The following is a 24,597-nucleotide window of genomic DNA, read 5'->3' on the forward strand; positions in this document are numbered from 1 at the left end:
CATCGGCAGCGAGGCCCGCGGGGCTCCGACGGGAAGCGGATCCGCCGAGCTGGGGGAGGGAGCGGGGCGGGGACGGGGCGGAGCGGGACGCGTGCCGGGCGCGGTGAGAAGATGCGCGGGGGAGGCGGCCGCCAGCACCACCGAGGAAGGCAAGGAAGGGAGTGAGCAGGGCCAGGGCGCTGCCCCTTACCCTGGTGGGGCGGTCCCGAGGATGTGGGAGCGGTTCCCGCTCCGCGGGGCTGCGGCGTGAGCACTCCTCCGGGGTCCGGTCGGCTCCTGGGCGTGACCAGGAAAGTTCGGGGGGGGGGGGGCGTTTCCCGGCCGTGAGGCGTGGAGCGATGGGGTGGCTGCCTCCGGAGCGGGAGGTACTGGCGGCGCGGGGCCGCTTCCCTTGTCGGGGGCCGGCTCCGCCTGTGGTGGCGGTCTCGCCGTGCCGAGGCGAGGCAGCGCTGCGGGGCCTGCGCTGGGCGGGGCGGCCTCCCCGGCGGGGGTGGCGTGGCCGTGTGTCCGCATGGCGCGGCGGGAGCCGCCCTCTGCCTCGGCCCGGCGGGTCCCGGTCTGCTGAGGGCGGCGCTGGGAGAAGCCCGGCTGAGGCACGTTCTATAGAGCCTACATCCATTGAGACAGGGACGGGTTGTTGGCACTTGGAATTGGTGAGTGTGAGTTCACTGGTGGTGTCTTCTGAAGCTGGTCATCGTTATTGTCACATCCTTGCAACCCCACCCTCTGGTTTTGTTTTCTGGAGTCGTACCGCAGCTCTCGGGGCTGTCTGTTTCCCAGACATCCTCGCCCCACTTCGGATTTACTGCAGAGCACTGCCAGAGGGAATTCACCCGCTGCTTATTCACCTGCCCCATCACCTGCCACCTAGGTGGCCCAGCCCTGCCTGTGCAGCTTCCCTCCGCCCAAGCCTGTGACCCAAAGCCAGTATATCCTGGTACATGTAAGGAAGCCCAGGGAGCATGGCTTTCCCAGCTGCCCATAAGGGAGGGATGTTTCTCGTTCTTTTCAAAACTCTTAATATCCCAAAGTATGAGCTCTCACAAGTCAGCACGTTGCTTATTTAATGTTTCTAGATGCTACTGGAATGCAAATAAATAGATGTTTCTATTTAGATATTACTGTTCAAGTACCACCATTAAATCATCTAACTAATGTATTTATCTTAACTGAAGGTGAAAATGTGCATGCTGTTATTTATGTTGGGTTTTCTTAATATGTTTTCAGGTAGTCTGATCCCAGCAAAAATACTGGACTAGGGGCATGGGAATCTGAAGACCTCTGTTTCTCCTAGAAGAGGTGAAGAAGCTAGAAACAGTAAAGTTAGAAATCTTTGTGGAGGGATTAATCTGTAAAAAGCATCTGCTTACTGATGATATGGAATGAAAGGGGGTTCAGTTGCAGATGAAGAAGATGATCAGCTGAAAGGTGCTAATGGCCAGACACGACCTTCTTTCTTAAATCTGATACGTGGAGTGATTTAGCCTGAGGAGGTTTTCCCTAACATTTTCATAATATTTTGTGATCATAGGAATTGTCGCTTTGGTTCAACAGAAGGGTAAGCAAAGTTTTGTCTTAAATCTAAAAACCTCTGTCCACTTGTTGCAAAAGCTGAAGACATTCCTTTCAGAAGCTGTGTGTTTGAATGAATTGTGCACCAGTTTGCCATCCCACTGAAAGTAAAACTAAGTAAATGAATCCATGTTATAGTTTATTTTTATCAGCTTTGTTACTTGGGCTGTAGGCAAGACTGTGTTGTACTTCCTGTTGGGGGCGGGAGGAAGGAAAATCAGGTATTTTCTTGAAATCCCTGTGGAACTCATAGAAATGCAGTACTTTGTCATAGCACATTTTATAAATCACAGTGCTTGTCACTTTAGAATGGTTTTATTTTTCAATTTAATGTATTTTTTTAGACTCCTGAAATTCTTTAGCCTTTTGCCTGGCTTGAAAAATGGGGAACATGGTTACAAAGTGGAAAAAAGTGTACATTATTTTTATTTGAAAAGTGGGTTAGAGAACAAGATTATTTGTATTAAATCTATGTGATGTGGGATTTTCCCCTTTCATGAAAAGGAAGCAGAATTATATCAGCCATTGGTATTTCTCCAGCTAAAGAACAATAAATGAATAACGCAAAGAATCGGTGGATATAATCACTGCATCCTGAAGTTTAGTGTGTGTTGGGTTTGTTTTGTTTTTTTTTTTTAACTGAACCTTTACTTCCTATTTATTCATTGTTTCCAGTGATAAAATAAGAAGGAGAGATGGGAAACCCAGAAAATATTGGAGATGCATATGTTGCTGTGATTCGTCCAAAAAATACTGCTAGCCTGAATTCTCGGGAATATCGAGCTAAATCCTACGAAGTAAAACTATTTAATTTTTTTTATTTATTAAAATTTTTTAAAGTAAATATATAATAATATAGCAGAAGAGAAAATATTCCAATAACATTGCTTAAATAATGTCTATGTATGTCATATATCTACTGTGCCTTGCCCCATCCTTAGGGTATTGGAACACTTTACGGTTTTGTAGTATCTGTGTGTTTCATGTCATTTCAGGGCCTTTTGGCCTGTGGGCTGCTCAGTACAAGGGTGTAGCCTTGTCTTACTCTCTTTAACCTTACTGTTACAGAGGTCATTCTGACTTTGCTGTCCTGCTCCTCCACATTCAGTACTTCCTGAATTTTGTTACTGCTTTTACAGTGGTACAATAAATACAGACAAAAAAAAAAAGGTATTCTGTACTTGTTTCAGTTGTGCTTAAACTCCTTTGGTTTCATTATTGTTTGAAAGATTTTGTTGCTTGAAGTTCCCATTGAAGGCCAAAAGAAAAAACGGAAGAAAGTTTTGTTGGAAACTAAACTGCAGGGAGGCACTGAGATAACCCAGAGCATCTTGGATTATGTATTAGAAGCCACCAAACCAATTTCACCAGCCAATCAGGGTATTAAAGGTAAAAACATTTTAATCTGATTTATTGTTAATAGCTCTATAAAAATATTTTTAAATTACATGGGCATGGGAAGGTAGTGCAAAAGCATGAAATTAGTTTAAAAAAAGAAGGTATGTTTTGTGGTTCATCAAAAAAAACCAAGCCTAACTATACAGCTAAAAGCTTTAATTTACCTTTGTTTCCCTTTACCTTCCAACTCTATCAAATGCTTACTAAGAGATTTTTATTAAGTGAAACTTTGCCTGTCTGTACTATTTCTTCACCTCAAATTGAGATTTATAGCTAAACTTCTGGTAAACCAGATCAAAGTGGCTTTTTTTTATCCTTAATTTCAGCTAAAACTTCACTTGAAATAGTGAATTGATTGCTTCTGAAGTCTGTTCTAAAGCTAGCATTGTTCAGTAGACGGTATCTACATGAAAATACTTCTGGCATAACTGTATCACTTACAGATATCATTTGATTAGTATATTTTCTTTTTAATTGTTGTTGCAAAACTGGTCTAGCAAACAACCTCACACTTGTGCTGACAAAAATTGTTTTAGCCAGCATATTTCATTTCCAGATTGGTATAAACTATAGTGACTAAAGTACTTTTTTTGCTGAGTACCTCATCTCTGCTTTGTAAGTAAGGTTATACTGGGAAGGTTGTCAGTGCGGACAGGGCGACACAGTGCTAACAATTTAGAAAAGGAAGATCTGGTTGCATGGTAAAATGTTGTGGGTGGCAATAACTGGAGTTGGATGGACTTAACAAAGCTAGTTGAGCAGCAAACATGAAATAACAAAATAGCATTAATACACACTGAGGAATGCCTAGTAAAAACAAAAACTATGTTTCTTACACAGTTTAGAGAGTTTTAAATTGATTTAGACAGAGGGCCCAAGCATTAATATGCACAGCTGAGTGTGGCCACTGGTAAAATATGCATCTGAGGACAGAAAAGCAAACAAAATGCTAAATTCTGTAAGGGTGGAAGGGAGGATAACATGGAAAATACTGTCCTACCACTACATGAATAAAGCATTCACCCTAACATGGAATATAGCATGCAGCCGTGCTTTCCCATTTCAAAAAAAATCCTGTTTAACTTAAAGGTAGGTGGTTTGGGGGGGTGAATGTTACGAAAAATCAAGGGTATAGAGAATTTGCTATGAAAAAAGGAGTAGTCATGTAATTTTTCATGTTAATGGGTATATACATATTTATGTTCTTTATTTTTTGTGTATATTTAAATTTTCTTAAGTTGCTTTAGATTATAGCTCATAATAATCACAATCGTTTTTCCCTAGAAATTAGAAAGGTTGCGTCTGGTAAGCTTTCAGATAGCCAACTCTAGATTGTTTTTTTTGTTGTCGTTTTGTTGGTTAATTTTTTTTTTTTTTTAATACTGTTCTAGGAAAGCGTGTAGTGTTAATGAAGAAGTTTCCTCTTGATGGAGAGAAGGCAGGCCAGGAGGCATCACTTTACATTGTTCCAACTGTTGTGAAAGGTAATGTTGAGTATAATTTCTGAAGTTGCACTCATTTTAGCAGAAGGTCAGTTGAGAGTTTATTACGAATTTTATGAATATGCTATATAGCTTTTTCTGTATTTAAACATTAAAAGTTGTATTGAGGTGGAAACCTCTCTCTGAATACTTTAAAACTTGAAAAAGTTACTCTAAAATTAAGGAAAACTTGTTTTTAATGCATTGCCTTTGTTTCCATAACAATAGCACACTTCTGTTTTAAGCTGTATTTGTTTACTTGATTATATTTCAAAACATATGCATTAGCTTGTATAGAATTTACCGAATGCAAGTGTAAGACAGACATCCTATTCAGTTCAGTGTTCTTTACTCAGAGAAAAATGCTTCTTGAAGTCTGTAAGCGGTTTTGTTTGAATAAGGAATGGTGAATAAAGCCTTTAGAAGGCAAAGTAAATGCTTTGTCAGGGAAGTATTTTTAAGAAAAGCCTGAAGTGAATGTCTGTGTGCTTTTGGGGAAAATCCTTCATTTTTGCCTTACTGATAAAAGGCCTTAAGGATAAAAACTATGAAGTAAATAGCATTGTGAAGTTACCAATAGCAATAAATACCTCTTCTAGTCTTGAGTCCTATTATTTTTTTCTGGCAACAGTACACATTTAATATTAATTGCTCAGATGAAGCTGATCACACTGATGGAGTAGTGATTGAACAGTTTAAGGTTTTTAAGGCTACCCTATTGAGTTGTGAAACATTATGTAAGCATTGTATGTAATTTCTATCAATTATCATTTTGAAAAAAATAAGTTACTCTAGTCTAAAGTTAGAATATACTCTTAATTCATTAGGAACATGTAACTACAAAAGATGCAGAAGGGAAAATAAGATTATTCTTCTCATCGATGTGTCTTCAGAGTCTGTTTCCTTCTTAGATAATACGAAATACGCATACAGTCCTGGATGCCCTGTGTTTTACTGTTTACAAGACATCATGAGAGTCTGCAGTGAATCCAGCACCCATTTTGCTACACTTACTGCAAGGATGTTAATTGCCTTGGATAAGTAAGAAATGCCATCAGTAAAAATACATTAAAGTAGAAGTTAAATGATAATTTGCAGATGTAGCACATAGTTTTCATAGCATTGTTGTGATTAAGAAGGAAATCATTGTGATATCATGTCGTTTTCTTCATGTTTATCAGAAACTGAAACCTTGACAACAGACTTCTAAATCTTTCTAAAAATCTTTTTGCAAACTCAAGAATGGTGTGCTTATCTAAATCAAGTGGCTTTTTGGAAGTTCTTGCTCACTGTGAATTTTGTAATACCATATAAAATACTAATGATTAATCTTCTATAAGTGACATAAATGTCATCTTTAAGAGTATTTGCCAGAGTGTAGTAAAAATACCTGTTAAGATTTGCATTTAAATTAAACCTTCCTTTAGAAAGGCTGTGCATCTTCCCTCGCCATACAAATTTATTTGCAGTGGGGAATTAACTTTCAGAAAGGTGATTAGTTGTTTAGCCAGATTTATAATAGTTTGAAAGTTGAATATGTGAGCAGTTTTTTGGTCTTTTTTGTGTACCCTTGACAAAGAAATACCAGACATACTTATATATGAACTTATTTGCATTAATAAAGTTAGCTGAAACTCTTGGCTAACATGAAAGATTGTAAGTTAAAGGCTATTACCTAAAAAGGTTCTGTGTTTTTCTGTTTTTACAGTTTATTAGTAGAATCATAATATTTCCATGTATACCATTGTGCCAGTTATATTTATTTGCTGCTTAATTAATGCCTTCAGACTCTAAGCTTGGCTTAAAATGCGTTACAAACCTTACAGTTGTGCGAGAAGCCTTGGAAGTGTAATAGAAAACAGTTTATATTGATTATTCTTTACGTACGTAATCTGAAACAACGCTTCTCAAAGATTCAAACTACCATAACAAATTTATGTACCAACTGTTTAGAGAAAATGCCTGAAAATACCTCAGAGAGGCAAGAGGGTCTTCATAGCACAATGACCACAATTTTACAGCCCTCCTTCCCAGGAGGACCATGAGTAAGTGAAGGGAATACAGCTTTTGCAGCACACGATAGCTTGGATCTGGGACTTAAAAATCCAGGCCCAAACATATGCATTGAACTGCAGGCCATGTTCTGCCATTCTTATATATGGTTCTGGGACAGACAAGATCTGAGTGGTCTGTCAGTGGATCTGTCTTTCCAAAGCATGTACTTCTCCTATGTTTCCAGGCTAAATCACTAAATGGAATTTATTGTATTCCAGCAAAGTACATGTTTATCTCAAGCTTGTGAGAAAGTACGTGCAGAAACCTAAATGCAAACCTAGTTTTATACCCTTAGTTAAAATGTACCCTGTTCAACATAACACTAAAATAATTTAGCAATTTGGTTAAAACATATTTATCCAAAAATTAAGATTAATAACTTGTCCTGAGCCCTGTGTTATATTGCGTATGTGGCAGGAAGAAACGCAGCAGGTGTACAGTGCTGAGTTTCCACTCTAGCTCATAGTAAGAGGGCTCTAAAGCCCTTCTATACTTCCAGTAGGAGTGCACTTGGAAGAGAATAACCTTCAGCACAGCTTTGTGAAAAGGCAGCTGGTAGCCTTTGTGTAAAAGACTTAGCAGTTTGGAAGCTGTCAAAGGACCTTCTGATTTTTTGCCTTTTCCCACCTCTGCCTAAACACATGAGTTAGAAGTCTTAAGTCAGCACAGATATTGAAACTTCAACTCACACTTAAACAAACTGCTTTAAGTTTCAAAATTTGTATGTTGAGAGTAGTAATACTGGTAAACTGAAAGTAAATGAAACAGTGAAATATGGTGTGGTTAAGTGTTTTGTCTGTAACCAATGTTACTCTTACCTTAGGTTATGATTTTCTTTTCTTTGAGAGTTTGCATCTGCAGGAAATGTGTTTGAGTAACCACATTTGCTTAACTATATTTGGTTAAAAAATGTCATGTTTGGGAATTAACTTAGTGCTATAAAATTGGCTGTGCACATTATAATTAATTTTTTTTAATTAAAGTGTGTGATTATCATAAATACAGCCCTTAATCAAACAAAATAATGAACAGGCGTGACCAAAATAGTCCTTTTCTACCTGAAAGTAAATTACTTGCCCATTCTGTCCTGCAGGTGGTTGGATGAACGGCACACCCAGTCTCACTCCATCCCAGCTTTATTCAGACCATCTCCTCTTGAGAGAATTAAAACAAATGTAATGAACCCTGCCTATGCTATAGAACCTGGTCAAACAGAGAGCTCGTTACACATGGGTTATACTGCCCTGGAGATAAAGAGTAAAATGCTGGCATTGGAGAAAGCAGACGTGTGTATCTATAATCCTTTGTTTGGATCTGACCTTCAGTATACCAATAGGGTAAGAATTATATTTTCATTTTATATTTGTGAAACATATATACATTTCCATTTTACAATTTATTCATTTATTTGATATGAGTGTGTGCTTGATGTTTAATATAATCAGATATCTTTATTGCACACTTACTGCTAAACAGTTTTTCAGATCCTCACATTTGAATATCATTCTCTCTAATTATAAAATGTTACTATCATAACTTTGGTTTCAAGAGAGTACCTGGCCTGGATGGGGGATTGTTTAGCCAAATGTCAGTAAGGTATTTTTTCAGTTGTGTTTAAATTATGTCTTCACAGGTTGACAAAGTGGTAATAAATCCATACTTCGGCCTTGGAGCCCCAGACTATTCAAAGATTCAGATTCCTAAAAGAGAAAAGTGGCAACGTAGCATGAGCAGTGTCACAGAGGACAAGTATTATGTTACATTCCTTTTTCATTAATGGATAATTTTGTTATATTACAGTAGTACTTGGTAGATCTGGTCAGAATGAGATTCCTATTACTTTAGGGCTTTACTGTATAAATACCTATTTAAAAAAATTCTGTTTGAAGTTTCTAAGTACTGAAACACAACAATTAAAGGACGGCTCAAGAAAGGTTTACGTTATAAACACTAGGGAAGCATTTCTTAGCATAATGAATACAGCTGTGGCTTGACTACTGCATGACTAAAATACTGTTGTATGAATACTGGTCCACTTCAGCTGCATGAGCTTCATTTTTATTCTTCATGTAGATCTACAGTTAGTGCTAAGTTAGTAATTTAAAATAAGTCGATGTCCTCAACTATTGAAATATTTCTGAACTGTGTTTCCTCCTGTTTCCCCTTTTAATTCATAGGGAACACCAGTGGGTAGATGATTTCCCTCTTCACCGCAGTGCTTGTGAAGGCGACTCTGATTTACTAAGCCACCTTCTGGATAAAAAGTTTTCTGTTAATCAGTTAGATAGTGACCACTGGGCCCCTATCCATTATGCATGCTGGTGAGTCAAATGAATATAGTTTTGCCAATCAAATGCATTCTTGCTGTCATGATTCTTTAGCACTAATCATTTATGTAGTTTATCTTACAGACTCAAAAATGAGAAATCAAAAACCTTGACTTTTTACACTTCGACTGTAATATATGTTAGTGTTAACCTTCTGAAGAGAAAGATTGCTTCAGGTTTTGAGATACACTCATCTATTGCCTCTTACATCTATCCTGAAGCATCTGTTCTAATTCCTGTTGGAGACACTGGGTCTAGTTTAGTGTGGTAACTTTTACAGTCTTTGTTGGTTAAAGGCTGTGAGCAGTTTTACAGCACAGCAGTAGCTGAGCTGAGCACGTTTTGGTGATGGTCAGGCTTTGAGTGGGAAGCTGGACTAGGTGATCTACAGAGGTCAACTTGTCTGACTATAATTCTGTGATGACTTAATCTGTAAGTGCTTGAGAGCTTTCCTCAGTTGTTGTAAAAATGCTTTTCTGTTGTCTTTGTTAGTCTTCTGTATTTATAGTAGTGTCTGATGATATGAATAACATGAAAATCAAACTTAAATTATAAAAAAAAACAACACTTATTTGATTTTTAGTGTTTGTCAGAAAGTTTGCATAAACAGTATACACAAAATTTACCAGTTACCTGCATGAGGCTTAAGAGTCCTCAGGATCCACCTGCATGACAATCAGAAGCTTTAGTCTGATTCTCACACAGATTTTTTTTTTTTTTTTTTCAGGTAAGGCTGAGCTCTGTTTTGCTGTGGCTAAATTGCTACAACTGTCCAAACTTAGCTAGTTTAAAGCAAGGTTTGGGGTGTCTGTAATGAATCCAATAAATGGTTACTAGACCAATGGTTACCAAAGAAATGCAGAACTGATACTAATTTCTACAAACTTACTAATATTGCACTGTCTTTGGTGTAGTTTCAAAGCTAAAAACTCTTGAGCATGGAAATACAATTTTCTATATTTAGGACTACCTGAAAAAAAAGATTTTATTTTACATTTGCTGTGTCTGCTCTGCTTTAAACCTGTCTGCAGGTATGGAAAAGTTGAAGCCACTCGAATGCTGTTGGAGAAAGGGAAATGCAATCCGAATCTTTTGAATGGCCAACTTAGCTCTCCTCTTCATTTTGCTGCAGGAGGGGGACATGCTGAAATAGTACAAATTCTACTAAATCATCCGGAAATTGACAGAGTAAGTTCTGTTTGTGTATAGAAATAGCAGTTTTAGCAACAGTTTCTAGCTTATTTATGTGAAATGTTTTGTGCCCAGATCACAATGCGTAAACACAATGATGTTGTTGAGAGATTACCAAAAATGGTTAAATATTTTTCATTACCTCTACTTTTCCCATTGTATATCAATTAAATGTTTGAACCCTAGGATCAAGGATTTTAATTATCTCAAAAAATGTCTCAATGTTTACCTGTCTCCAGTGAAAACAATTTATTACCAGTGTTTCTGTTTGTTTGTAGCACATTACTGATCAACAAGGAAGATCTCCACTGAATGTCTGTGAAGAGAACAAACAAAATGAGTGGGAAGAAACTGCAAAACTGCTGAAGGAAGCCATAAATAAACCTGTATGAGTTTATTTTCTAAATAGTTTTAAGTTTATATTTAATTTACACATAAACTTGCAGAAGAGCTAGGCTCATTTATAGCTGTTATTGGAAGTGTGCAGTATACTGAAATTGTTAGTGTAAATATTGACAAACTGACATTTTGCCTCTTTAAATGTTTCTGTCTATATTCATTGCTCAAGAAATACATGTAAGGCTTTAGACGTGATGTTTTGATTTATTTGTAGGAGCATCACATCAGCTGCCGATTTTATGTCTACTTTTGATCATATAACTGTTAGCTTTCTTCATGCACTGTCGTCTTGTGTGTTGATAAACAGGAGCATTCAGCTGGCTAAATGTAGGCTTCTACAAAATAGGCTTTACATCAGTTAGTCAGTGTAGGCTTCCTTGGCAGTCAGTGGAGATCTAGCCAGGACAGTAAACAAAATTTACGATGCGATTCCTCTCATCCTGAAGTAGATCTAAAATTAGCCAAATGATATAAAACCACTTGTTTCTTTTGTTTGACTTCAGATGCAGCTTGTATCTCTGTAGGTAGGTGGCAGTAAACCTGTCAGTTTTTCAAGATGTTTTAAATTATCTTCATTTCACTCTGTATGAATGAATCTTCCAAAATAATTAATGAAGGAATTGACCTCCTGTATTTTAGGGGTCTTATTATGCAGTTGATCAAATGGCAGATGTGTGTCTAATGACTGTAAAAGACTAATGCACACATTTTAAGTAGATTTCACAGTGTAATAGGTGATATTATGTTGTCACTTACTACTATTGAATTAATACATTAAAATTAAAAAAAGATAGAAATTGCTGCAATAGGAGTCACAGTGATTACTGCAGTGAAAAGACTTATGTTTTCCATTCCAGCCTCATTTTCAGTCAGTTGTCATTTTCCAAGGCATTCATCTTTTTTCCAGAAGTTTTTAGGAACTCAGTTCTTGATGACTAAGTAGATTTGAAGAAGGGAAATAACAAATGCCTGCAACTTTTTTATTCAAGCAGCTGAAACATTTAACCTGTTAGGGAGATGAAAACAAGAAGTTTCATTGATTTATAACTTGTGTTTATATGCTTTAAGCACCCGATTTACGTTTAAGTAGGTCTTTCAGGAGGTATCCTCTGGGCGCACAGTGAAAGCTATGGGAGTTCTGAAGGGGAAAATGATTTATTATTAGTAATATTATAGAAGTTGTAAAAGATCTTCGTGAGATTGTATTCTTATTGTACTGGGATCTGTGTAAAGGGTGGTGCTTCCCTCTGAAAAATGAGTCTTTTTAATATAGACTAATGACAGGAGTAGTTCATAACCTGCCAGTAATAGCGAGGTGGACATTTCGGGAGCCCAAATCCCTCAGGGAACTTTTAAATGCCTACTTGCCTCTGAGTTCAACAGAAGTGAAGTCCTCAGAATATCAGTAAGGTCTTGTAGTTATTGTGGTAAAAAGCACAGGATAAGAACTTGCATAGGACATGAAACAAGCAGTTTTGATAAACAGTAAATATGCAGGAGTTGTGCAGTGTTCTTTTTCTCAACAGTATGGATGTTGCTGAATTATGGTAAAATTGCTTTCCTCTTCAGAAGCACCAACAGAAAGGATTTTAACAAGTTCTTTGTTTAATATGTTTAAATTTTTATGTAGTATGAAAAGGCACGAATTTATCGTATGGATGGGTCGTATCGCTCTGTTGAGTTGAAACATGGAAACAATACTACTGTACAGCAGATAATGGAGGGAATGCGTTTGTCTCAAGAAACTCAGCAGTACTTCACTATCTGGATCTGTTCTGAGAACCTCAGTAAGTAACAAGGAAGGTCATTATACTTGAGAGGTTATCATAATTTTTTTATTTCTGCTTGCCTTTGGAAAAAAAAAATATTTTCTTAGCAAAATAGGAAACATGCTCTCTGACAGTTATGTATTACCCTCTTTTCTATCAGCTTTTAAAAGCCATCCTTCAGGAGTCAATTTGTATCTAGACTGTCTATTAATACACTTTGCTCTTGCCAGAGACTCTGTAATCCCTGTAGGTCTCGTTCTTTATATCTTTTGCATAGGGAGTGAAACCAGTTTTTCTATTTCCTCTGCTTAAGCTTTCCTCCAACTCCCAGCCTTTACAGCCTGATGTCTCCAAACTGTGCTTTCAGAGCTATAGAGAGCTGCTCCATTTTAGCTGTCATTTTGGGTACCCCCAATAGGTCTGACCTTGTATCACCGTGGTGTCTATAGAATGTATTTCACTACGAAGATGAGGCTAGTCCAGATTGCCTTTTGTTATAGGGCACCTTTGCTGTCATAGTCCTAACTGCTAACTTACTCTGATTTTAGTGGTATTTTTCTTCCCAGGGTATCTGAAATTGGATGTATATAGTTGTTTTTACCAATGTTTAATCTATTTAAAACTAGCAATTGAAGTAAAGCTGATTAATGTTTTTTTTATTAGGGCCTTTAATCGTATGAATATTCATGTGTTTTGCACCAAAATGATTTTTGATAAGCAAGTTTTCAGATATATTTGGTGTGAGGGAATTCTGATGCAAAACATCATTATTACATTTGCTGTATTTTTTGGTATTTCTGATCTAAATAAAAAGTATATTATAGTTGTAGTTTGAGATATGTAGCAAAAGATAAATAGAACCACAAAAGAGTCAATGATTGTGATTGTGTTTTGTCAGAAAACATGGTAAATGGTACTGCTGCAACAAGATAGCCATGGGACACATTATAATGGATTTACAAAGCACAATTCAGGTCTGGTAGGATACTGTGTTGACAGTACCACTAACACAGAAGCCTTGCATTTAACATTTTATTTACTGTTGTCAATCTTCCACTACAGTGGCATTGTTACTTTTTTTTAAAATCTATAAATATTACAGGAATCTTTTCTTCATTCTTTTTTAATCTTTTTCTCCCAGTGTCATGCCATTTGCCTTTTTACTTTGCTGTATGCCACATGACTGCTGTAACCCTCAGCTAAACATAGATGTTTATGTCTGGAAGAAAAGGAAGTGTTTGAGTGTTGAAGTCTTGCTGCTTGTGCCTTTTCTGAATATGTATGTCATGTTTTACTCAAATCATTGAAGTATTACCCTTGTATTTGAGGGGAGGAGCTCACTGATACATTGTTTATTTAAAAACAAGTAATTATCTAGATATTTAGCCTGAGTTTGAAAATGAGTCAGCTTTTGATTGACGGCTTCAAACAACTAATAGACAAGTTGCATTATAAAATGTGTTTCTTGCCGTTTGTGTACAACTGTAAAGACCATAGTTTTCGTTCCTAGTACAGATAATGTTTTGCTGTGTTTGAATGTAAGATGGATAAGTTGAGTGAACAGATTAGTCTCAGTGAAAAGATGTTGCACTATAACATGTCCTTTGAAGTTTTTCATATAATGTGAAATGTCACAATGTACAAGCCAGAGCAGTGAGGATGAGGCAGATACAGCCTTCTAGTTCCTCACTACTAGAAAACAGCCAAGCAATAATCACAAGGACAGGCAGGGGAAGCGAATGAGCATAACTGAAGGCATGGACTCTAGTACTTAGTAGGACTGTAGTTGAAAGCTCTGAATTATTCAGCTCTCGTATACACAGGAGAACATGAAACATTGAATGACTGTAGCCTGTTAGGAATCAAGATGTTTTACAGTTTAAAAAAAAGAATGTCTGTTCTGAAAAGTTTATGGTTTATATATATCAAAAAATGGCAAATACATTTATAAGATAAGCTATAATATGTATTTTTCTGTCAGAAATAGGATTATTGGACTTTGTATTTCTCCCCTAATAATTGAGACAAGAGTCCTCAATGTTTTATTATTGTGTTTTTAAGGTCTGTCTTGGTATTCCATTAAAATTTAAATACCACTTCACTCTTGAGAAGCTGAAAATAACAAAGGTTCATCACTAGTGTATTTAATGAATTGATGCTGAGAATTTTGTCAATAAATCCATATTTCAAAACTTTTTATATATAGCAGTTTAGAAAACAGAGAGAAAAATGTTTGTTAATGAGTCCTCAGTTTCAGATACTCTGGTTTTGGTGCAGCATTAAATCATATATATATGTGTGTGTGTGTGTGCTGGGTTATTCTGTTTGTTTATTTATAAACAAAACCTGTTCTTTTTCAGGCCTCCAACTGAAGCCATATCACAAGCCTTTGCAGCATATTCGAGATTGGCCTGAAATATTCACTGAACTGACAAACTTGGATCCTCAAAGGGAAACTTCACAGCTTTTCCTGAGAAGAGATGTGAGACTTCCACTGGAAATAGAAAAAAAGGTCTGCACTTGGAAGTGATAGCATGAAATCATGGTCAGAGTCAGAACACTTTGATCATCAACATTCAGTGTGTTCAATGACTGTAGTCATTTCCAAAGTTACTTAAACCGGACCTCTCCTTTTCTGTAATAGTTTGAGTCTTCAGGTTCTTCCCTCCCTCTCGCCTTCCTGCCCTCTCTCTCTTCTCTCCCTCTTTCTCACCTTCCCAGCTGTTTGCTTTATCATAAGCCTATGTGCCTCAGTCTCTATCTGTCTATCATACGTCTAAAAACAACCTGCCCAGTTTTCTTTCTCTTCCTTGTACTGTGATTTTTTTCAGATATTTAATTGGTCAATTTCAATAGGATTATTCAAACATATTATTCAAAATGGATTCATGGGGAAAAAAACCCACAGATGTCAGTATTTCCTTGAACCTTTTGATTTGGCATGGTACGCTAGTCACCTTTGATTTGTAAGTGTGTTAGATCAGTGCGTTAGATCAGTCACGTGTTGAATTAAGTCAATGAAAATATGTCATTTTTTCTATTACAAAGCATTACTAAAATGTACACTTCAGTCAGGATCACACCTTTGTCTTCTGTCTCTGAATTGCTAAGAAATTGTATTTATAGTTTCTAAGCTCATTTTCTTTTACAAAGAAATCATATTATTTAAATCTTTTTAACAGATTGAGGATCCATTGGCTATTCTCATCCTTTTTGATGAAGCCAGATATAATTTACTGAAAGGTTTCTATACATCACCTGATGCCAAACTGATCACACTGGCAAGTCTGCTTCTACAAATAGTCTATGGAAATTATGAGAGCAAGAAACATAAACAGGGCTTTCTAAAGTAAGTATGTGTGTTTAAAACTTAAAATTATGGTTTTAAATTAAGTAGTTTTAAATAGCACTTACTATGGAACTCTCAAATTTTACGTATGATACATTTATTATTTTTCTTCATCACTGAGCTCCAGTTCAGAGTAATCACATAACCCTCGTAGCATTAACACAAGCTGGACATGGGGTCTGAAAAGTATATTAATGTTAATTATTGCAGTCCCAGGCAGAGGAATGGAGGCTCTGTATTCTGTAAATCTATACTGAGAGACAATAATACCAAAATGAGTACACTATTCACGTGAACGAAGAGTTTTGACAGGACTGAGACTTTGGACAATGCTGAAGAAACCTCCTACTATATCCAGTTAGACCAGCTTCTGGGATTGACTCTCCTCCCTCTTTGAAGAGGACAGACCATGCAGAGATATTATTTCTGTTCTCTCATTTGTATGTGAACTGCTGTACTAAATTGATCACGTACATTTCTGCAGTGGTATCTCAGCACATTAGGATTGCAGTTCTCTACTGTGTGCACCTTCACTCCACACCCTACCACCTCCACCTCAATTAAGTCATGTAACAGCAGCTGTGCTATTCTGGAATGCTACTATACTTACCTCCTCTCATTCACAGCGTCAACTGAGCTGTCCTGGCTTGCTCTTTTTTGGTTGTATTCTCCACCACCAGTAAATCAGGGTACATTTTCTGCTACAATTACTCTCCTGTAAGTGTGGGCTGACTCTGAAAGGGCTGGCTGTACTGACTTCACTTGTTCATTACTTTCTCTTCCTTCTGTTAGGTGTAGAGACTACCATTACAGAGTAAGCTAGGTGAATGAGCTCACTGACTGGAAGACTTCTGGGTGGGCTGTTCAGTAGGTTCAGCTGTTGACACAACTTGTCCTGCAGTTACACACTTGGTAGATGGCGCATAAGGAGAACTGTGTTTAAGTGGGACTGCCCACCTGCGGGAGTGTGCAGTTAAATGCAGCTGGGTTTAATACGAAACTACCCCTGCTGAATCCCAGCAGCTGCAGAGTGGTGTTCCTTTCCACGCTGAGGAAAATCAGCAGTGTGGTTCAGAGTTGATCCTGCTCGATGGAAGTGCTCGACTCTATAAGAACAGGACTACTTGGAAAGATAGTTTGGGCCAAATAAGGAGCCTTGTGGGCATTTGAGCATGCTTTCCATCCATACTCAAATGAAGATGCTGGAAAATAATCTTGACTTCTTGTTCTTCAGACAGATGAAGAGATTTGTATTCTGAATTTTTTTGTAGTTGACATAAATGGTTATTAAAAGACTGGTCATTTCAAAAATATATTGAGGCTGTTGTTTCTAGGAGAGTATCCTTGACCTTAAAGATCTGGATGCATTGTTCTGTGCAGGGTTTTTGCTTGGTAGATCGTATTTGCAATTACTGACAATTATAGTTTAAAAATTACTAAATAGGTTGCATCACTAGGTTTTTGAGACTATCTCAACTGTACATAAAAGCAAACTATTAAAGGCTTCCTTTTAGTGTTCTTTCTTTGCTGTGTTTTGGGTTTTTTAAAAAGGCACTTTACAGATATAGCTTCACTTCCGTGTCATGTAACATATAACTTTCATGTGGAAATTAATTGGACAAAGTCCTTGGTGGGGCTGAGTACCGCAGTGAAGGGAAGAGTTATAAGCTGTCATCTATTCTAAGTATGTGATATTCTGGTGTAAATGGCTGTTTGTATACAATATTAGCTTCCAAACTGGTCTGTAATAAAGTAAGAGTCACATGTTCTGCTGCTAGCATTTCCTCTCCCTGCCGTGTCCATGATACAAAGTGTGTAACACAAAGCTGGATCTCCATTAACTGAGAACTACGCTATATCTTAGGAAGCCTTAGCTTACGTTTCGGGAAAGCTTCTCACCTGATGAGGCAAGACAGAGTAGGAGCTGACTGTCTAGCTCAGTACGTGACTTGAAGATACAAACTGGCAGACTTGATTCTTTCTCCTTACTTTGTTTAGTGAAGAAAAACTTTTTTTTCTGCTTTGTTTTTTCTTAGTGAAGAAAATCTTAAATCTATAGTACCAATCACTAAACTCAAAAGTAAAGCTCCTCATTGGACAAACAGGATACTTCATGAATACAAGGTGAGATAAATAATCACATAGTAGAAAATCCTGTCTTAAACCTTTATTTTTTGACTGTTTGGTTGTCAGTTAATGAACAAAACTGCTGGTATATAAAGCTAGAAATGTGTGTGTTCTGAATTTTTGGGATGGGTTGTTGGAATGCTGTTTTTCTCATACAGTTACAGTTGATCTGTTTGTTATAAGTAAATACAATTGTCATCTGTTCATTTATCTTCAGTGTTAACTGTGTATTGAGGATACTGCCAATTCAGGCATACACATAAAAACTACTCTGACTTATATTTTCACATCTGCTTGTAGTGACAGATCCACAAAGTCCTTTTCTGCAAGTGTAACTTGTATGTATGTTAGGGATCTGATAGTGCTGCTGATGCGCATGTGCACACACACGCACACGAACTCCTTTGACTAGAGCAGTTAATTGAGCTAAATTTTTAAATGTGGACTTGGGCTGCTTCTGTAAAAGACATCCACCTGAGGGCTGTGGATTCCAAAAAGGGTCAGAGGCACCTGAAGATTAAATTCATGAACTTCATAAAAAATTATGGAAAAAGTGAGGTGTGTCAGAGGGAGAACTGTACCGGTTGACATGCATCATTGAAGGTAGCTGCCAGGAAACACTGCAGAGGCACTCAGGGAATGTTTTCAGGCCTTGCCCCTCTTTTGAGATGAGGTTACTCAATCATAAACTTTCTCTTGGTGCCTACACCTTTTTTGTCAGAAACCAGCATATCATTCCTGTTCTTTATAACACAGATGAAGGAGGGGATGATGGTGGTCTTTCTAAGACTATGGTATAGCAGAGGGCATAGCAGAGTAGTTTGTACTCTTTCTGGTACCAGCTAATATGTAAGAATGAGCATAGCTTTCTTGACTTCTGCTCTTAGGCCATTATTTTGGGCTGTGGGTATGGGGGAAGGGGAAAGGAGTTGCAATCTTTTGTTCCAAAGGTATTCATATATTTTACATTTTAAAAGTGGCTGTGTAGAATTCAGATAAGCTGTAATGCAGGGTGTGGATCCAAAGAGGCTGGTCCCATCCACCGCACCCCCACTCATGGCCCCCTAACTGTTGAAGACTTGTGTTCTTTCTCGTGCCTGTACCTTCCCATCTCACGTGTGGCCCAGCCAAGTGTTTTGTTTATTAGGGTACTTTACATCAGTCTGTTCTGAGGTGGGAGCACTCTAGCCATCTTTTGTTATGACTGTTTCACTCTACTGAAGAGGAAGAAACAGAAGCCTGTCTCATTCTGAATGAGGGCTCCATTAAAGACAAGAAATCTGCACCTCTGTTTTGCTTGGAAAAGGAAAAAATCCATGATTTTTGGGGGGAGGTACTTGCTCATCTTACCATGCCTCACTGGATTGGACCCCTGAAAGGAGGAAGAATGCTTAGTTTTAAGGATTGTGATGCCTTTAGTGTCAGATAGGTGCACAGCTGCTTATCCCTGATGAGTCTGATATACTTCTGAGAGGCAAAATTGCGAGGCCCTGCAGAGGTTAGGTGTCTGTGGCTCAGATTTCTGAGGCATGTACATGTATCTGCTTTCTTCCTCAGTCTCTTTTGGCATTTGAGCCCTTCTGTGGCAATATGGCTTAATTTAGATGTAGGAAGACGGTTGCTAGGAAAGCACTTTGGGAATACTCATTTAGTGGTAGATTTTCTTCAAATAACCACAGCTATTTGGGAAGACTTGTTGATTGCCATTGTTCCTTTATTTCCAGAATCTCAGCACCAGTGAAGGTGTAAGTAAAGAGATGCATCACCTTCAGCGCATGTTCTTGCAGAATTGCTGGGAAATTCCTACTTACGGAGCAGCTTTTTTCACAGGACAGATATTCACCAAAGCAAGTTCAAGTAGCCATAAAGTCATCAAAGTATATGTAGGAGTAAATGTAAAAGGGCTGCACCTCCTCAACATGGAAACAAAGGTCAGCTTAAGTGAACTGCCAATGATAACTGTTAAGCTTAATTTTGTTCTCTTAAATTCTTGCTAGTAGTCATTTCACACCTGACTGTTTGGTTAAACTTGACTGTGAAGATTTCCAAGATTTTAAGATCTTTATAAGGTGCTACTAATAGAAAGCTTTGTATTTTTCCAATTGAGTACTTTATAAGCTATGACTGCATTGGGAAACATACTGTTCTAAGTCAGAATCCTGTCTTAAGTGAACTAAGGAAAGTTCAGTTTGTAAGTATGGAGAATATTTTCTGAGTGACGGTTTCCTACATTTCATTGTAGGCTTTACTCCTCAGCCTAAAGTATGGTTGCTTTATGTGGCAGTTGGGAGATGGAGATACATGTTTTCAAATCCACAGTCTGGAAAACAAAATGAGCTTTATTGTGCATACCAAACAGGTAAGCATTATAATTTTTCATCCTTTGTGTTCAATTATTTTTTCCTAAACTAGACATATGCCTCTTCTCTCCTGAGACTGACCACCCTTGTACAGTATAAAAGCAGCCCAAGCCAAGCCCCCCCCCCAAATGATCTTAAAATTTTCTTTTTAATATTTCGAAATGTTTGCTTATTTTCCTAGCGTGTGAAGCCTTTAAGGTTCAAAATACATAAAATGCATGTGTAATTATCAGAGTAAACTTTTTTTTTTTAAATTGAAACTGTTTGTTGCATGTGCCCAATCCCTCAGACTCTAAGGATAATTCCAAATATGATGAGAATCACAGTTAGAGCTGGTAACTTTGCTATTAAAACTAGTGGAGTTTGAGATTGGGTAGAAGTGAGGCTCTGTGAAGGCAGTGTTATAAAGCAACTTCAGTGCGATTGCTACCAGCAACTTCTGACAGTGTTTGCAGGTGTCTGATGGAAAACACTTGTTTTACCCATAGGGTGCATCAGTGGTAACATGCCATGTTAAAATGTGCTGTGACAAAATTACAGCTTTGAGTATATTTCATACTTTTGACAATAGTTGCTTTTGATTCTTATATGTTAAGGTGGCTATAGGGGAAGTGATTGAATATTTTGAAAAACACTTTCTGATACCTGAGAAAAATACTTAAGTTAATTGTGTCATAGGTCTGAAATGCTGATAGAACTTCATTGTATACCTTTACATAGGCAGGTCTCGTCGTAAAACTTCTGATTAAATTAAATGGCCAGTTAATGCCAAGTGAAAGAAATGAATAATGGAAATGAACAAGAGTTACAAACCAGCATCTTACGGCTAAGCAAAAACCAACTTATTTCTCATCGTAACAGAAGACTTCCATGTACATGAATTTTACACAATAGGGAAGTCAATTTGTACAGTTTTTAAACTTTGTATAGAAGTTGCATGGTTTATTTTTTTTAAAAAACTATACAGCATATCTATTGTTTTTATAAATATTTTTGTGTTTCTTATATAAGCTATTGTAGGGCTTGAGCTTAACCAATAAAGCTAATGAAATGTGAATAGTTTACTGAGTTGGACAAGCATGAATCAAGTAAGGTTTTTGTTCCCAGAGGACTATGGGACTACCAGTGCCATTAAGCAAGTCTCGGTTACCTGTTTACCTTTCGTGTCATTCTGTGGAACATCAAGGAGGTTGTATTTGTTACAGTATTTTGTAGACACACTTTATTTTTAAGATACTGTTGATAAGTATGTTTAAAGGACCAGTCAGACATTTAAGCAACTACTTTTGCTAAACTCTTGGTTTTTATTTGGTTTCTGACAAACATTGTATCTGGCTTTATTTTTACTCTTAACTTTCTCATACTTTGTATTCATATTTATTCTAAAATACTGCATGAGGATGTCAAAAGGGAAATACTTTAAATCATTCAGAAGCCATATTAAATGTTTAGCATGCTTGTTTTTTTAAAAAACCATGGATTTTTACTTTTGCTGTGCAATATAAAATGTGTATATGGAGGAGGGGGAGATACAGATTTTCAAATGAATCTCACTCAGAGGACTTCAGCAAGTTTAATAAATCTTACCCTGATTGCAACACATCTGCAGTAATGAAAACTCGTATAGGAGGTACTAAGTTATTTCTGTTAAACTAATCTTCCTACTCATTACTTCAGTTTAAGGCTACAAGCAGTGCAGGATGCAGGAATGAAGATCTATAATGCAAGAAACTCAGATATATTTTGTAAGCATTCTGCCTGCGCTTTGCAGAGTCAGGATTGGGTCTCAACAAGTTGGATCCCAAGTGGAGGTGGGACTCTATGCAGTCTGAAACATATCCTTGTAGATTAAAATAGTATCCATAACACAAATCTTCAAAATTTCTGATTGTATTTCAGAGTTTTAAGTGCACTTGACTATTTCTTCCGTGTAAACTGCATGCTAAAACAGTGTGCAATATTTTGTAAAAAAGTTTTTTAAAAAAAGAAAAATTAGCACTTGCCTCTCAGTTTTCACATGAAAGTTTAAAATGAATGTTAGGAACTGTGCTGTTGTGTAGTAACTTTACTTATACCTTATTACTAGTAAGTGCAGTTTAAGAAATTAAAGTAGTAAGCAGTTAAACAAAGTGAACAGGAGACTTCTATTTTGTGATCTTAGCAAGCTATACTTTTCTACTTCACTAGCATAAATAACAGTAGATCTTCATGGATTGTTATATTTTATTTAAGGTAAATAATGCAACGTTGGGTCCTTCATAGTGCATTCTTGCCATCACTTGGCACTCGTGTCAGAAATACACTTCTCTACATAGCACTTTGTTAGAAAACTAGAGGAAAAATGTTAAAATGTGTGTCAGTTGCATATTTGGCAATAGTATTAATATGCCTTATTGGTATATAGTTCCTTCTGCTAAATTCTTATTTATTACTACTTAATAAATTGTTTGCAACAAGTCATGGTTGTTGTTTTTATTATTGCAGCCAGCATGAAAGTGCCATCAAATGTCTTAACAAGTATGTGTTCTTACCAAAGAGCGGTATTTTGTAACAGGCTCATCTTTGCAAGGCATGAAGAAAGATCATCAGAGAGGATCATAAGGAGGGCCCCATGCTGACTACAAATTAAGATACATCTTGGAAATCGGCAGAAAAAACAGAAACTGTTAGTCATGGCAAACCAGAAGTTTGCAGATGTTGCGCGTCAGTGGAGTCGTTAAGTAGTGATTAAGCCTGGTTACACAGTCCTAGCAGGCTTCTGGCACCTGCGTACGTAGGAGTTTCCATGGTGTTGCTGTGACAAGGAAGGCGAGTACAATCCTTTCATCTAGAAAAATCCTCACGACCAGATCCACAGTAAGCAACAGATACAGGTTCTTTTAGATTGCTGGTGATGAATACACTGCAAAGCACGCTTAGGTACCAATGAACATATATATGTTGCAAGATGACTATATAGCGCTACTAATACAATTACAAATACAAGCTTGCTTTCTAAGTTTCCTGGGGGAGCACTTGGTATAACCAAGTGTACGAGTCTTGCCCAAAGGCGTCCCTGTGGGTGGGGAAGAGAGGTTCAGCCCGTTGACTGATCCCAGAAGTCCATAGTGATGTCTCCCTGACTTCTCAGCAATGGTATCTTCCCCACCTTGCCTCTTTCTTCAAGGCATTTTATACTATTTTCCTACGTTTAGGGGGAGCTTGAGTGGCTCTAGTCATACATACCTTTACTTTTGATTGGTGCAAAATTCTCTCGCTTTGATTTTAAAGGTATAGACTTAAGAAAAATTCAGAGAGCATGCTCGGGGGCAGAGGGAGGCGGGTAGCTTTTGGGATGGAGGTGTGTCTCGGTATTATAATGAGATTATAATGAGCAAAGCTCATCCACAGGACATGATTTCACCACAATTGCTAGCTCAGCTGCCAGAGTTCTGGGTGGAATGGGATATTATCTCTTATTTGACAGTAGCTATGGAATTTATCAGCTACGAGGTATCATCTAGTTCCCATACCTGTCTTGTTTACACAGAGCCTGGCCATGGTTATCTCCATACTGTACCACCCTCCGTTCTCTTGGAGTCAGCACACCAACCTCCCTTGGTGCTGAACATCTAAGAATGTAGGCCAGGTTCTCTGGGGAACCATCATAGAGCAGATTCCTTACATGCCAACTGTGTCCCACCCTAGATGCCTTCTTAGTTCTGTAAGATGTGGATATAACTTTACTCTCAATAAGTGTGCCGCTGATAATTAGTTTCAGTAAGTTGCCCCCGGTAGTTACTCCACAGTTACCTGTTGTGAATTACCCAGGGTGAGCTGTCTGGTGTGAGTCAGTTACCCAATGTGGGTCAGTTACCTGGTGTGGGTCATCCCAGATGGATTACCTGGTGTGGATTATCCCAGGTGGGTTATCAGGTGTGGGTTATCCCAGGCAGGGCCCCCGCTGCAGGTCATCTCCACACAGGATCCCCTCATAAGCATCCCCCTACAGGTTTCTTCAGGTGCATGTTTCACACCTGTGAACCCCCACGTGAGTTCACACCACAGGAGTTTCTCCCCATGAGTGTTTACCCCACGAAAGTTCACACCCACATGTATTTCTCCTACAGGAGTTCACCCCCACCAAGTTCATACCCACTGTGTTTCTCCCATGGGAGTTCACCCCATGTGAATTCAGGCCCATGTGTGTTTCTCCACACGGGAGTTCATACGCACGCGTGTTTAGCCCACCTGAGTGCATTCCTACACTTTGTCTACCCGAGTTTATCCCGTGCGAGTTTCATTCCCATGACTGTTTTGTCCACGCGTGCCACCCCACAGCGTGCTGCTACCCCAGGGCTAAGCAGAGGGCCGAGTGGTGCTTCCGAGGAAGGAGGCAGAGGCCACCGAGCCGCTCAGCGACGGGACCGCGCCGGACGCTGAGCAACGCCGGCAGCAGCGCTCGGCCCGGTCACGGCCAGACCGAGGAGCCTCGCGGTCAGGGGCTCTTGGGCGCGCTCGGGCGCAGCCCCTCCGGCGGGCAGCCCCTCGGGAGCGGGAAAGGCCGCGGAGGGGAACAGCTGCGCGAGG

At 38.3% G+C, this 24,597-nt stretch overlaps 1 protein-coding gene across 6 annotated transcripts; it reads left to right on the top strand.

Annotated features, from left to right (window-relative positions):
* Window positions 1–74: 74 nt before the first annotated feature.
* Window positions 75–22,758, top strand: KRIT1 (KRIT1 ankyrin repeat containing). Of its 6 annotated transcripts, none has more exons than XM_068404573.1 (18): window positions 75–149; window positions 1,228–1,558; window positions 2,248–2,369; window positions 2,802–2,961; window positions 4,362–4,454; window positions 5,345–5,492; window positions 7,600–7,843; window positions 8,140–8,255; window positions 8,684–8,827; window positions 9,865–10,021; window positions 10,303–10,410; window positions 12,054–12,210; window positions 14,553–14,704; window positions 15,375–15,541; window positions 17,578–17,665; window positions 19,393–19,599; window positions 19,911–20,027; window positions 22,583–22,758. In XM_068404573.1, the coding sequence occupies exons 3-18, from the start codon at window positions 2,268–2,270 to the stop codon at window positions 22,601–22,603; spliced, it is 2,181 nt and encodes a 726-aa protein (XP_068260674.1). In that variant the 5' UTR covers window positions 75–149; window positions 1,228–1,558; window positions 2,248–2,267; the 3' UTR covers window positions 22,604–22,758. The 6 variants fall into 6 exon arrangements, with proteins under 6 accessions (XP_068260674.1, XP_068260670.1, XP_068260675.1 ...); XM_068404569.1 differs by lacking the exon at window positions 22,583–22,758 and adding an exon at window positions 20,749–22,395; XM_068404574.1 differs by lacking the exon at window positions 22,583–22,758 and adding an exon at window positions 20,753–22,395.
* The last annotated feature ends 1,839 nt before the right edge of the window (window positions 22,759–24,597 follow it).

Source organism: Nyctibius grandis, chromosome 7 (genome assembly GCF_013368605.1).
Source record: "Nyctibius grandis isolate bNycGra1 chromosome 7, bNycGra1.pri, whole genome shotgun sequence".
Lineage (NCBI taxonomy): Eukaryota > Metazoa > Chordata > Aves > Nyctibiiformes > Nyctibiidae > Nyctibius > Nyctibius grandis.

Bases quoted from the DNA above. Each gene is read 5' to 3' on its own strand.
- KRIT1 (XM_068404569.1), top strand. From the start codon at position 2,268: ATGGGAAACCCAGAAAATATTGGAGATGCATATGTTGCTGTGATTCGT. The intron at 2,962-4,361 runs GTAAAAACATTT...ATACTGTTCTAG, and splicing joins AGCCAATCAGGGTATTAAAG to GAAAGCGTGTAGTGTTAATG. The intron at 17,666-19,392 runs GTGAGATAAATA...CTTTATTTCCAG, and splicing joins GGATACTTCATGAATACAAG to AATCTCAGCACCAGTGAAGG.